This window comes from Chiloscyllium plagiosum, chromosome 14 (genome assembly GCF_004010195.1).
Source record: "Chiloscyllium plagiosum isolate BGI_BamShark_2017 chromosome 14, ASM401019v2, whole genome shotgun sequence".
In the NCBI taxonomy this organism is placed as follows: Eukaryota; Metazoa; Chordata; class Chondrichthyes; order Orectolobiformes; family Hemiscylliidae; genus Chiloscyllium; species Chiloscyllium plagiosum.
The window spans coordinates 78448201-78463927 of NC_057723.1; the positions used below are offsets into that span (position 1 = coordinate 78448201).

General features: G+C 42.5%; 1 protein-coding gene across 1 annotated transcript in view; it reads left to right on the forward strand.

Moving 5' to 3' along the window:
• LOC122556958 (docking protein 3-like) overlaps positions 1–12571 on the forward strand; it is a 27165-nt gene extending 14594 nt beyond the window's left edge. The window contains exons 2-3 of the mRNA XM_043704194.1: positions 7239–7535; positions 12132–12571. Coding sequence (XP_043560129.1) covers positions 7239–7535; positions 12132–12251 — 417 coding nt within the window. The 3' untranslated portion in view covers positions 12252–12571. The remainder of the gene's footprint in view (positions 1–7238; positions 7536–12131) is intronic.
• The last annotated feature ends 3156 nt before the right edge of the window (positions 12572–15727 follow it).

Here is a 15727-nt window from a genome sequence, read left to right on the forward strand (position 1 = left end):
CCACTGGTCACAGGCCTCCAGTTTGAAAAACACCCCTCCACCACCATCCTCTGTCTTCTACCTTTGAGCCAGTTCTGTTTCCAAATGGCTAGTTCTCCCTGTATTCCATGAGATCTAACCTTGCTAATCAGTCTCCCATGGGGAACCTTGTCGAACGCCTTACTGAAGTCCATATAGATCACATCTACTGCTCTGCCCTCATCTATCTTCCCACAGAGTTCTCGGGTACACTCGGGGCACGGTGGCACAGTGGTTAGCACTGCTGCCTCACAGCACCAGAGACCTGAGTTCAATTCTTGCCTCAGGCAACTGTCTGTGTGGCGTTTGCACATTCTCCCCGTGTCTGCGTGGGTTTCCTCTGGGTGCTCCAGTTTCCTCCCACAGTCTAAAGATGTGCAGGTCAGGTGAATTGGGCGTGCTAAATTGCCCGTAGTGTTAGGTGTAGGGGAATGGGTCTGGGTGGGTCGGAGGGTCGGTGTGGACTTGTTGGGCCGAAGGGCCTGCTTCCACACTGTAAGAAATCTAATCTAAACCTGATCAGGTTCTGGGGATTTATCCATCTTTAACTGTTTCAAGACATCCAGCACTTCCTCCTGTGTAATCTGGACATTTTGCAAGATCTATTTCCCTACAGTCTATATCTTCCATATCCTTTTCCACAGTAAATACTGATGCAAAATATTCATTTCGTACCTCCCCCATTTTCTGTGGCTCAACACAAAGGCCGCCTTGCTGATCTTTGAGGGGCCCTATTCTCTCCCTAGTTACCCTTTTGTCCTTAATATATTTGTAAAAACCCTTTGCATTCTCCTTAATTCTATTTGCCAAAGCTATCTCATGTCCCCTTTTTGCCCTCCTGATTTCCCTCTTAAGTATACTCCTACGTCTTTTATACCCTTCTAAGGATTCACTCGATCGATCCTGTCTGTACCTGACATATGCTTCTTTCTTTCTCTGTTCTGAAGTATTGGCCCAGTATACGTCATTCACACATTTTAATGGATTTTCCTGCTAGGATGTAAGTTTAAAAGCTCTTATCAACTTCAATTGTCATAAGTGATGCTTTCTGAAAAGTAAAATATATTATTGGATTATATGTTATTGATTTACCATAATGTCCTGTCCTTAAATATGAAGAGATTGTTAAATTGGTTAGTACAGTTCAAGATTGAGATGCATTAGAGTACGTATTCCAGTGTGTAAAGTGCTCTTCTGCATTCAACAATAAAGGAGAATCAGATCTGAATGTGTACAGGGAATCCTGGGGTTTGATTTTTATATTGATTTAATGTCCTGATAACTGCTGAACTGATAACTCTTGGAAGCTTTCTTCCAGTACCCACTCTGCATAGAACCAATAAAATTATCATTTAAAATCCCAATTAAATTTCTTACGCATTCATAAAGTTCGCACTGCAATTCACACTTGCATTGAAAAATATCTTTAACATCCTTAATTTGTGTCCAGCTAAACAAACAGACTCACTGTCAAATAAAGCTACAAGTCTCCTTCACAGCTATGAGGAGAAAGTGAGGTCTGCAGATGCTGGAGATCAGAGCTGGAAATGTGTTGCTGGAAGAGCGCAGCAGGTCAGGCAGCATCCAGGGAACAGGAGAATCGATGTTTCGGGCATAAGCCCTTCTTCAATTCCTGAAGAAGGGCTTATGCCCGAAACGTCGATTCTCCTGTTCCCTGGATGCTGCCTGACCTGCTGCGCTCTTCCAGCAACACATTTCCAGCTCCTTCACAGCTATGTAAATATTTCTGAAAGGGAAGAGTGTATTAGTGGGTCTTGGAGGTCTTGAGGATTCCTGAAGAAGGGCTTATGCCCGAAACGTCGATTCTCCTATTCCCTGGATGCTGCCTGACCTGCTGCGCTGTTCCAGCAACACATTTTAGGTCTTGGAGGTCAACCAAGCATTCATAATGAGATTCCAGTTTGTAATTGTCTCACCAATTGTAGCCTGAGCAAATCGCCTCTTCGTGAAACCTTGGAGAGTGGTTGATGATTTAAGGTGGAGGCAGCATCTAAAGAGATGCTCATCTGGAATGTTCAACCTTTATTGATTCATTGATGAGATGTATGTCTCTCTCTGGCTAGGTCAGCATTTATTATCGATTTTGAATTGTCCTTTGAGAGAAGGTGGTTGGTCATGTGCTTTCTCTTTGAACCTCTGCAATGCACATTGTGTAGGTGCACAGACAATGCTCTACAGCGTTCCAGCGGCAGACCCAGTGGCAGAGAAGGAATGATATCATTCAGAGTTAGGATGGTTTAAAAAAAAAATCTGAAAGACCTGCGGATGCTGTAAATCTGAAACAAATTCAGAAATTGCTGGAAAGACTCAGGAGATCTGGCAGCATCTGTGGAGAGAAATCAGAATTAACATTTTGGCTTGAGAACTGTTCTGAAAAAGGGTCACTCGAGACTGATTTCTCTCATGGACACTGCCAGACCTGCTGAGCTTCTCTAGCAACTTCAGTTTTTGATTCTCACTTCTGACCCTATGAAGGAGAGAAATCATTGAAGAAGCAGCTAAAGATGATTCAGCCTCAGCCTTAGTCTGAGGAACTCCTGTGGTGATGTCCTGGGACTGGAATGATTGTCCTCCAACAACCATAACAATCTTCCTTAATGCTAGGAGTGACTCCGACCGGTGGAGATTTGTTTTTCTTGCTTAGCAATGAGTTCAGTTTTTGGCAGAAATCCTTGATGCCTCAATTGGTCAAATATTACCCTCACACCAAGAGCAGTCCTTCTCACCTTACCACTGGAGCTCAGCTCTTTTGTCCATGTTTGAATCACGGCTGTAATGCGGTCAGGAGCTGAGCGACCCTAGCAGAATAAGCAGTCTATTATTGAGTATTGTCAGTGACCTCTTCCATCACTTTGCTGATAACTGGGTGTAGGCTGGTATAATGGTAGTTGGACAGGTCATAGCTGGGCAAGGGGATTGGTTCGCTCAGTTGGCTGGACAGCTGGTTTGCAATGCAATGTTGTGCCAACAATGTGGGTTCAATTCCCGCACTGATTGAGGTTATCATGAAGGACTCTGCTTCTCAATTGTTCCTGAGGTGTGATGACCCTGAAGTTAAACCATCACCAGTATCTCTTTACAATGATAGAGCAGCCTTGTGGTTTGGTAGAACGATGGCGACTTTAGCTTTTACCTTAACGGGCAATTTTCCACATTTTGAGGTAGATGCCAGTGTTCTGGCTGTAATGGGAGAGCTTGTCTAGGCCATAATCCGTTCGGGAGCGCAAGTCTTTGGTGCTGTTGCTGGAATGTTGTCAGGGCCAGTAGCCTTTGCAGTATCCAGCACCTTTGCCCCTTCTTGGTATGATGTGGAATGTGGTGGATGCAAATTCAAACGAGGCTTTCGAAACAGTTTGGGGAGGGGAGTAACGTTGGGCTAATGGGACAGGGTGTGGGAGTGGAACTTGTGGATTTGATTTCCCAGAGAGCCATTACAAACAATGCAGCCTGAATGGCTTTCTCCTCTTAATGGCTCTCTTAATATGATCTCCTGCATTAATTCTTGTCCAGATATGTTTCCCACACTGTTGTAAACCTGTCCCAGTTTTCTTACCAATGGCATGATCCTGGTCTGCCCCCTCTCTTCAACTTTTCCATTCCCCCGCCCCAATCCAGAAGACCTTTCACTAGATTGTTTCTGGTCCTCCATTATGACTGCCTGTTTTCTCTCTCATTTGGTTGAGTGAAAAACTCTAAATATATCAAAGCATTGCAAACAACATCCATCTGTTCAAACACCAAATTCACTAATGGAGGCCTCAAATAATGTTTTAATTCATTGAATAGAATAAGTATGTCAGTGATACAAAGGTCTAAGTGAAGGTAAATTTCTAAATTTAACAGGGCACAACTCACCAGAGACAGGATGCCTTTCTGAAAAAAAAGGAACTCTCATAAGTTTAAAGGAAGTGCAACCTAGTTTTGTGCAGGGATGATTTAATCTTAATTAACTGCTCCTACGACTGATGTGTTGGTCGTATGAGATGGAGCAGTGTAAACAGGTTACCAAGCATCTGAGTTATTCTTCTGCGTATAAACCAACATTTCCCCATTTACAATCTGTTTGAAGGAAGGGGTCAGTTGCCCCGAAATGTTAACTCTGATTTCTCTCCCAAGATGCTGCCAGACCTGCTGGGCTTTTCCAGCCATCTCTGATTTTGTTTTTGATTTACAGCACTTTCAGTTTTTAGCAGAGTTACTCTTGATGGGGCTTGGTTTTAGTTTGCTTAGATTGGACAGGGGAATATGAGCTATAAACAAGGAGTACATCATAAGCCCTTGTGCTGCAGATGTTTCTAAATCTAACTTACGTCCAGCAGTAGTTTCTGTGACAATATTATGGCTTTAACAGGTATATTCTGTTCTAGACGTTTTATGAAGAAAGATTGAGACAGAGATGATGAGCAGTCTGCTCCAAAGCTAATAAAATAAACAGCTCATGAGGCCTTAGCTTTTTTAAAACGTTGGAACTATAGAAGCAGCCTGACTTGGTGAGGGCAAGCTCCCACAGAACCAAGGCTTTAGTTTTAGCTTTCTGCAGTCTTGAAGCTGGATGTAGAAGTTCTAATTCCTCTCCCAGTTACAGCTAAAAGCTAGGGCTCCCTTCCTGCTGCTACGACAGTATGAGAGACAATCTGTTTTACTGAATTTGCCTTTGCCAAGTTTGTGTTTATGGGATGTTACTATATTGGAACAGTTACTGTTTAGTAGTTAAATAATCTATTATTCTGCTAGCTTTTCCAATAGAGTTAAGTTCATCCAATTTCTCCTTTCTTTTGTTGAATCTTAACTATAGTGTATGAATAAAATGTGTTCTGCTTCAAATCTGGTAGTTTGACCAATCAAATTGCATCCAGAATACAATACCTAGCACTTGCGTTTATAATCAGAAAAGTTTAAGTATAGACTATCTTGTTAATACATCTTGAGGGGATTTGGTCTGCTCCATAACATTTCTTACTGAAATTCTTCATCAGCAATAATGCAGTAACTTACAAGGCACTGGATGCTTATGGCACATTGTATAAATGGTGGTTGGTGGTACTGGTGAGTTATGTTGAATTCCTGAAATCAGAAGGTGATTCTGGATTTGGTGGAGAGAATATTAAACAATTGAGTGTATCTCTAACTCTCCTTGTAGAGATACGTACAAACATTATTTTCAATCTGTTTGGACATGGTATGACACACCTGTGATGCAGTTAGGACTCTTAGATGGACCTTCTGGCCCAGAGATAGGGTCACTAATAATTGGACGAGTAGTTCCTGGGGAAAGATCACCTCTTTCTCACCATCTCAGTAATTAAGAGCTGGGTGAGAAGTCCTGAAATGATCAATAAATGGCCTCTTCGGGATCTCAATTTGCCACCAGCCCAATTGCCATCAGATAAGTAAACTGGCTGGCTTCCCTAAACGAGGTGATTTTGCTGCCAGGTTTGTGGGAAATCTCCAATTGCCTCAATTTGGGGCAATCAGAGGCATAGATTGGGGGTAAGGGAGGGGCCTTTGAATGCCACTCACTCCTTTCACCTCCAACGCCATTCTTCCTGCAACCCTCTAACTGCAGGAAGTGAAGGAAAACCACTTTCATCTTCACTGCCCAATCCCTGAAGCCTAGGCCTCAACCATTGATGGTTAGAACCTAACTCATGATCTTTAGGACCTAGAAGCTGCTGACCTCTGATTGGGCAGAAGCTTCTGACAAGATGGGACTCTGCAGGCCAAGCCTGCAAATCAAGAGAAGCTTGCTTTGTCAGCGCTTAAATTGACTGGCTGATTCATGAGCCAATCTCCGTGGGGAAAGGCAGCAAGTCAGTCATCACTGAACATGCCTGCCCCTCACCACCCCCACAGTTTTACATTTTAATTGTTTATGTACAATGCAGACTCTTTGAAAATTGCCACAATATGCGGTGGATGGCCCTGGGATTAGATTCATGTAATGGCAGTCATCAATTTGTCTTAACATTCTGTCTAGTTGTCTCTACATTTGGTTTGAAGTATTAGAGAGCCTCTTAGTACGATTGCGCAGGAAATTCTGTGTTGAATACTATACCCACTTGTTGAACAATAAAGACACTGTAACTGCTGCAGCCCTGCAAGAAATGCACTTAGTTCACAGAGATTGTAATAATATTATTGACACAGCATTAGAACTGAATATAACATTCTGTTGGCCAGCCAGTTCCAGAGCAGTCTGTTCTCATAGTGATATAGTGCAAGTACGGTGTTGTACTTCTTATGACACAATTATCCCAAAAACATCGTCCTCACTTTGGGCAGAGGGTGGTGTGTGTATGGAATGAGCTGCCAGAGGATGTGGTAGAGGCTGGTACAATTACCACATTTAAAGGGCATCTGGATGGGTATATGAATAAGAAGGGTTTAGAGGGACATGGGCCAAGTGCTGGCAAATGGAATTAGATTAGGTTAGGATATCTGGTTAGCAGGGGGATGAGTTAGACTGAAGTGTCTGTTTCCATGCTGTATATCTCTATGACTATGACTTGTGTGCTTGCTGCATTTGTTTCATTTCTTTGTTAATTTTACCAATAGTTCTCTCCCCATTCCTTTATCTTCATGAGCTAGACACAGTTGTACACTAGAAGTTGCCTGTTCCTCTGTACTCCATTCAAACCTCCCTCAGGTACTATGCAGAAACTGGTATAAATTACCATTCAGTCTCCGACATGCTGCAACTGTTGTTGACCCATTTTAATAAGGGGGAGAGGGTGGTGGAATCTCCTGTCACAAATAGTGAACTAAATAACATTCAGAAAGCACCTACAAGGTGTGGAGGTGATAGCTGAGTGGTGTTTATCACTAAGCTATTACTCCAGGGAATGTTCTGCAGACCCTGGTTCAAATCCTGCCACAGCACAGAGTAGAAATTGAATCCAATAAAAGTCTGGAATTAAGAGCCTAATGATGACCATGAAATAATGCCCTTCAGGGAAGGAAACTGCCATCCTTACTTGGTGTGGCCTACATGTGACTCCAGACCTACAGTGATGTGGTTGACTCTTAACTGCCCTCTGGGGCAATCAATGCTGGATTATCCAGCAATGCCCTTATCCCATGAATGTTTTTGTTTAAAATGCTGGAACAGAGTGGTCGTCTCGAATCCTTTATGTCCCATCGGTTTCACACGGATTCTATGCCCTCCCTCCGTGTTGATTGTCATCCTCTCACTCTTTCAGAAAGTTTGGAAAAGGAACTGGTCGATATTGTACCCAGCAAGTTCAAATAGTATTGCCAGGCTGGAACTGTTCGATGCAAGGGACTGGACTAACACTCATGAGAAGCACATTACAAAGCGAGTGGAACGGATCATTCGTTTGTCTGACTGTATCAGCATTAATCAGAGCCAAGTGGAAAACCCGCCGAAAGAGACGGCGACATTTAGCATTATCACCATGGAGAAAACCTACATCATGGCAACTTCAAAACATGATGTGGTGGCTTGGGTCAAGTGCCTTTGTGAATTAGCATTTCAGGTGGGTGCATCAGAGGGGAGTGGAAAGTGAAAGTTATTTGCTTTTTATTAGATAAGTAAATATGTTAGTGTCATTTAAAAAGGGAGTAATTGCATACATTTGTTTTCATGAGTAGCTTTCCTCAAAATAAAAGTTGAGTTGCTTATGCAGTATTCATTTATTTATTGGGCATGTTACAAACCCAGCTGGTGGTGCTACTGGGTAAATTTATTCCCAGAGTGAAGCCAGCTTTTGTTGATCGGTTTTTGAAAAAATTAGTTAATGTGGTCATCATTCACATAAACATAGTCACACGAGGTTGCTGAGATTCTTTAACAACAGAACAAGTTTCCTACACAATAGACAAAATTGAAAAAAGCTATCTGATATCGAACAGTTAGACAGATCTTGAAACACACAGTGAAACAAAGTTTGAACAACTCCCTCTCTCGACACCATCACTTTACACAGATTCAAGTCCAGAAACATTGCCCCATGTATCACATTTTTAAGTAATTGATTCTTCCTTCTGTTCCCTGAACTGTGCGATCTTCCTTTCAGAATATCCTCAAAACTGAAAGCTTAGATTTTCACAGCTTCTTATAACCTGCAGATTTCAGACCAAATAACTCCTGGTCTGGAGATCGTACGAGATCATATCTTCCACTGAAGTAACTTAAATCCTTTGTCTGCTCTGAAAAAAAAACCCCTCCTTTCTTGAAGAGAAACTATGCTGCTGGCCTCAGTCAGGTCTCCACTGAACTGCCCTAAAACATTTCAGTCCCAGGGTTACCTAACCTAAAGGGGATCAATCTTTCATTATTGTAAACTGAAACTGAGCTAATGGCCTTCAATGTTTTTCCTATCTGTTGTCATGATTTGGAGGTGCCGGTGTTGGACTGGGGTGTACAATGTTAAAAATCACACAGCACCAAGTTATTGTCCAATAGGCTTTCACCTGCTGTAAATCACAACAATATAAACAACCCTGTCAAGCCCCCTTAAAATCTTTTACATTTCAAACAAGTTGCTCTTTACTCTTCCGGGCTTCAATGTATTGAAGCCAAACCTGTCATGTTGCCTCATAAAACAACCTGCCATTCCAGGTATTCATCTGGTCAATGATTTCTGAATTGCTTCCAATACATTAAAATCCTTCCTTCTTTTAAAAGAAGAGATCAATATTGTACAATGAATCTGTAACTGAAGCTTACCCATCTCTTGATTTCTGTTAACCTCTCAAACAATGACAACATTCTGTTAGCTTTCCTGATTACCTGCTGTACCTGCACACTAACCTTTTGTTATTCAGGACACCCAGACCTGTGCCTCTCAGAGCTCTGCAATTTCTCAACATTGAGATAAAATGCTTCCCTTTTATTCTTCGTGACAAAATGAACAATTTCACATTTTTCACCTTATATATATTTCCCCTTACCTCCTAAACCGAAAGGATCTAAAAATCCAAAGCTCTTTTACAAAGTAAACCTGAACAGAGCTGTTGACATGATCCTTTGATTAGCTCTGCTCAGCTCAAACTTGCAAGTTGTTTTTTCCAAAAGGCATGAACTCAGTGTCCACCAGTTTGTATGTTCTGTTTGGGTCAAATGAAGTTTATTTTCCAAAGGACCCAAACAGACCTATCCACTTTTGTCAGTAGAATTTCATTTTGCATGTAGTGCATTCCTATGGTTTCAATATTTTAAAAATCCTATTATACAGTGCACATCACTTTTTAACCAATCTGGGCCAGCAATTAGAAAAGAGTAGATTACTTAACCACTCAGATCTCCATCACTTCAGAACAGCACATAAGAAATGCTTGTTTAAAGCAGACAAATAAATGTATGCAAATTGATATCCTGTAATGTCAATAGGACTGATTACACCAGACTGTGACTACCAATTAAAGCAGGAAGCTTAAACAGTCGGCAGTGACAGGTTTGAAGATAGACACCCTTGGCTGGTTTGTGTAAGTGTATCTGAAAACCAAAAACATTCTTTATTCGAGAAACAGTTGGTCCCAAGATGTACTTCACTTGCCAGATCTTTGGCATGTACCTAATCCATCTGTATGCCTCTGTAGCCTCCTTATGTCCCTCTTCACAACATACATTCTGGCCTTATCTTTGTGTCATCAGCAAACTTGCCAACCACACCTTGAGTCATACAGCACGGAAGCAGATCCTTCGGTCCAACCAGTCTGTGCGGACCATGTTCCCAAACTAAACCAGTCCCACCTGCCTGCGCCTCGCCCATATCCCTCCAAACCTTTCCTGTTCATGTAAAAAGTGGAGGTCCCAGCATTGATCCTTATTACACCTTGCCAACCAGAAAATGACCCAGTTGTGCATATTCTGTTTCTCGTTAGCAAGCTAATGTTCTATCCATGCCAATATGTTAGGCCCGTAACATGGCTACCATTTTCTGCAGGAGCCTTTGATGTGTTACTTCACAAGAAGATTTCTGAAAATCTAAGAATAGTGCATTTCCTGCTGGTTCCCCTTTTCCTCAAAGAAAATTAACGAATTGGTTAAGCTTGAGTTCCTGATCACGAAATCACTGGATGTGCCTGATTGGTGGTGGGCGGCACGGTGGCTAGCACTGCTGCCTCACAGCGCCAGAGACCCAGGTTCAATTCCCGCCTCAGGCGACTGACTGTGTGGAGTTTGCACATTCTCCCCGTGTCTGCGTGGGTTTCCTCCAGGTACTCTGGTTTCCTCCCACAGTCCAAAGATGTGCAAGTCAGGTGAATTGGCCATGCTAAATTGCCCGTAGTGTTAGGTAAGTAGCAAATGTAGGGGTATGGGTGGGTTGTGTTTCAGCGGGTCGGTGTGGACTTGTTGGGCTGAAGGGCCTGTTTTCACACTGTAATGTAATCTGTAATCTCCATGAACAGTTTGAAGGGTTCTGTTTTACTGCCTTCAATGACAAATTCTAATATCTTCACAATGACACATCTTAAACTATTTGGCCACAGCTTCCTACTTTCTGCTGCATGCCTTTACGAATAAAGGAACTACATTCGCAATTTTCAAATCCAATGGAACCATAATCAAACCTAAATAAATTTTGGAAAATTCTAACCAATACATCAACTTTCTGACTAGCCACTCTTTTTAAAAAGTCCCAAGGATGAAATCCATTAGGACCTGGGTCCACAGCTGCAATCCAGGACCACTTCCCTGGTGATTGTAAATTTCTAGAGTTTGTTTATATTCTTGTATGGGATATGGGGATTCCTGACAAGGGTTGGTATTTGTTACCCTTGACATACAAAGTTTGCTTGGAGAAAGTGAGGACTGCTGATGCTGGAGGTCAGAGTCGAGAGTGTGGTGCTGGAAAAGCACAGCAGGTCAGGCAGCATCCGAGGAGCAGGAATGCAAAGTTTGCTAGGCCATTTCAGAAGATAATTCAGAGTTAAACACATTACTGTGGGATTGGAACACATGTAAGACAAACCAGGGAAGGAGAGCATACTTATTTCCCCAAATGACCACCGCTCACAGCACCAGGGACCCGGGTTCGATTCCACCCTTGGGTGACTCTGAGTGGAGTTTGCAGTCTCGCCGTGTCTCTGTGGGTTTCCTCTGGGTGCTCCGGTTTCCTTCCACAGTCCAAAGATGTGCAGGTTAGGGTGGATTGGCCTGGAGGAATGCAGGATTACAGGGATGGTGGGGGTGGATCTGAGTGAGAGACTTGGTGTGGACTCGATGAGCCGAATGACCTGCTTCCGCATTGTTGGATTCTATTCTATGAAATGGGCCCAGCTGTCAATTCCAGATTTTTTTTAGACGCAGATTTTGCCGTCTGCTGTGGTGGCATTTAAACCATGACCTCAGACCAATAAGTTTCTCTTTTTTTGGGGGCGGCACGGTGGCACAGTGGTTAGCATTGCTGCCTGACAGTGCCAGGGACCCGGGTTCAATTCCCACCTCAGGCAACTGTCTGTGTGGAGTTTGCACGTTCTCCCCGTGTCTGCGTGGGTTTCCTCCGGGGGGTGCTCCGGTTTCCTCCCACAGTCCAAAGATGTGCAGGTCAGGTGAATTGGCCATGCTAAATTGCCCGTAGTGTTAGGTGCAGGGGTATTTGTAGGGGAATGGGTCTGGGTGGGTTGCTGTTCGGAGGGTCAGTGTGGACTTGTTGGGCCGAAGGGCCTGTTTCCACACTGTAAGTGATCTAATCTAATAACATTACCATGATGTTCTGGATTATGAGTTCAATGACATTAGCACTATAGCGTTGCCATCCATTAAGACATCCCTCATTTGGATAAACATAACAGAAATGTTTAAGAGAGTTCAATTTACATTATTATTCTTTAAAACTTTACACAATATTTATGCAAGATATTTTGTCTACATTGCTTTGCAATAAGTAAAACAGGGACATAATTGCTTGGTGATGTTTTCAGCAGGCATTGCGTCGGTCTCTGCTGTTTCAGATTACTCCCCCAGCTTTGGAGACTCTTTACAGTTAGCTGTTCAATATACTGGCTTCCACTACGTAGTCCCCAGCAAAAGTGGAACGTTACATTTGTGGTCTGACATGCATTACTGAACTTTGTCATGACTTCTAAATCTATAATTACAGCTTTCATTTCCTCCACCTTTTCAGAATACCAATACTAAAAAACCAAATGAAGATGTTTCTGCCTCCAGTAACATGTTGCCTGGTGACTCATTAATAATGGAGGAAAATGAACTTTATTCAACAATATCCCAAGGTGCAGTATGAAATAAGATAAGGAAAATGTGCTATCCATTCTGAATTCATGCCCAGGTCGAGAACATTTAACCTTCTACCCATGGGGGAAGTGAATGTAATAGAGACAGATTTGTGGATGGCAGAAAAATAGTTGGGAAAGTAGGTGATGAAGGTGATACCAACAGATTGTTAGGGATATTGGCAGGTTAAGCAAGTGGGCAAAAACCTTGTGGATGGAACATAATGTGGAGGAATGTGAAGTACTGGAGTCTGGCAAGAGGAATAGAAGAGATGAATATTATTTAAATGGAGAAAGACTGCAGAAAGCTATGGAATAGTGGGATTCTGAACTCATCGCCTGTGAATCATAAAAAGTGAGCATCAAGTTCAGCAGGTCATAGGGAAGGCAAGTGGAGCGTTGGCCTTTATTTTAAAGGGACTGGGATATAAAAGTAAGGAAGTCTTGCTAAAAATGTGCAACACACCATTCCGACCATGGCTGGATTACTTTGAACAACTTTGGGCCCTTATCTAGGGAAAGATAGGCTGACATTTGAGGCCATTGAGAGAAAGGCTGATACCAGGAAGAGATCAGACTATTTTATGAGAAGTTGTGTTGATTGGGCCTAAACTCATTGGAATATAGAAGAATGAGAGATAACCTTATTGAAACATGGTCAGTCCTTAGGGGATGTGACAGGACAGGTATCGAAGGTTTGTTTCCTGTTGTGGGAGAGAGCATGGAGGGCATAATCTCAGAAGAAGGAGATGAGGAGAATCTCTTCTCTCAGGCGGTCTCTTTACCAGAAAGGGCAGCAGAGGCTGGGTCAATTTGAATATTCAAGGCTGAGATAAACTGACGCAAATAGAGAAGTTGGGACTTGCATATTATTCTGTATTTCCTCGAGTTTAAAATCTTCAGAGAAGTGGATAGGTTTCCAAAGTCTGTGTAGGGCAAGTCAGTTCAGAGATTTCAGAAGATACATGCAAGGTGTTGCATTTTGGTAAGATGCGTAAGGGCAGGGCTTACCGCTTACACAGTTAATGGCAAGGCCCTGGGGAGTGCTGTAGAACAGAGAGACCTAGGGGTTCAGGTACATAATTCTTTGAAGTTTGCATCACATATAGATAGGTGGTTAAGATGGCATATACCACACTTGCCATCATTGCTCAGACCTTTGAGTATAGGAGTTGGGACATTATGTTGAGGTTGTACAGATGTTGGTGAGATCCCTCTTGGAGGACTGAGCCCAGTTCTGGTCGTCCTGCTACAGGAAGGATATTATTAAGCTGGAGAGGGTTCAGAAGAGATTTACCAGGATATTGCTAAAATGGAGGGTTTGAGTTATGAGGAGAAGCTGGACAGGGTGGGGCTGTTTTCCCTGGAGTGTAGGAGGTTGAGGGGTGACCTTAGTAAAGGTTTATAAAATTATGAGGGGCATGAATAAGCAAAGGTCTTTTTCCTAGGGTGGGAGAGTACAATGAATTATAAGGTGAAAGGAGAATAATTTAAAAGGGACCTGAGGGGCAGCCTTTTCACACAGAGGGTGGGTCATGTATAGAATGAACTACAAAAGCTGGTGGTAGCTGCAGGTACAGTTACAAGACATTTGGATAGGTACATGAATCGGAACAGAGTGATATTGGCCAAATGCAGGCAAATGTGATCATTAAGTTTGGGAAGGGTCTGTTTCCATGCTGTACGACTCTGCAACTCTATTGGGGAAATCTGTAAAGGGATGTGAGCATATTGTTTACCAGATGGAGTGCTCTTCTCCATACAACAGTGTTGAGATTCAGGTTTTAATATCATTTGGATCCTGTGCTTTAATCTTTGCATTGATTGACAGATCGGCCATCCTTTGATCCTTTAAATGGCTAACCAGAAAGCTGACTTCTTTGTTTGGATGCCCAGCCATTGTTTCACTACTTAAGACTTTAATCTATTCATCTCTGGAGGCTTTGTTTAATCAGTTGTGCAGTGGGACCTGATTAGAGGTGTTTCAATAAGCTCTAAATATCACTCGTTGATTCAGGTCAGCAGGTGATATTGACAGAATTGTAAAATGGACAATGAACATTTTAGTGATAGTTTTATGAGCATTTAATAGGACTACATTCATTTGAAGAGGTTTTTGAATGGATGTTTGTTTATTTATTTAAACAGTTTTTTATGAGCATCTCAAAGACATTCAAATACTTCCTTGGGTTCATAAGTTCAGTTCATTGTGGATGCTAGGTAAGCAGATATGAGTGAGGCTGAAAGGGAACAAGAGGTGTATAAGTGGTGAGAGCTAGGGTACAGAATTGGGCTTCTATCACTGTGAATAGAATCAGGGCTTTGGATCTGCCTGTCTTGCTATCCCTTCATACCTGCTTCCAGAAGGAAAGGTCTAACATCAACCACCTCCACCACTCAGAATCACGCCTTGTCATATTTCAGTTCATTGTGTCTACACTAGCTCTCTAAATGAAAATGGTATAGCCAGGCAGTGCCACATGGCACGTGGTTTTGCAACGTCAGGAATGGTCTGAATCACGATCCCCACCTCGAAGGACATAAGCCTGGTCCTAGGTGTCAGAAGTTGACCTCATGCCCACAAGTGATTTTGCCAATGGTCAGCAGGCGGATAAGGAAGAACAGGTAGTGAAGGAAACATGTCTGGAGGAACCCAGGAGGTATCAGAGATGGGAAGAGATGGAAATTATTTAGCTTTGATTGGAGAGTTGGAGTAAAACAAAGTAATGTGATCCCAGTAACATTGACAACAGAGGAGCACTCTTGAGAGGCAATAGTTCAACATAAAATTCTGTCTTCCAGTACGGGCATAAACCTTTTCAGAAAAACTAGTAAGAATCTTTGTCCTGACAGTAGATATGAGTTCTATGTCTCAGTAATCATGGTCCTAAACTTGTTGAGCAACAGCATTGGCTGGAGAAAACATCCAATGACAGGGGAGTTTGTTGTAGTTGCTTGCAACCTGACAGCAGATGTGTAGGTGGAAACTCTGGCTGGATGTGAAGCCATGGTGGTAGTGGTAGTTCCTCATTGTAAGCCCCAGCCTATGAGGATGCTGGATGTGATGAGTGGAACAATTCTCACCAATGTTATTTGTATTTTGTGAATAGACATTGAAGTCATTAGGAATAAATGAATGGAGTTTCCAACTTGATTTACTTATTTCAAGAACAAAATGAACTAACATACTTCCAAAGGAAAATTACACTAAATCTCGATGCTAAGGTAGGTTTAGGAAATGTGAGGACCTCGTGTGTATGTCTCAGAGAATGCCAGACCACAGACATCTTGAGAAAGCTCCTCCCAAAAATATTCTAGTAGTGAACATTAACAACAAAAACAGAAATTGCTGGAAAAGCTCAGCAGGTCTGGCAGCGTCTGTGGAGAGAAATCAGAGTTAATGTTTCGGGTTGAGTGACCCTTCCTCAGAACTCTGGGTGCTGCCAGACCTGCTGAGCTTTTCCAGCAACTTCTGTTTCTGTTTCTG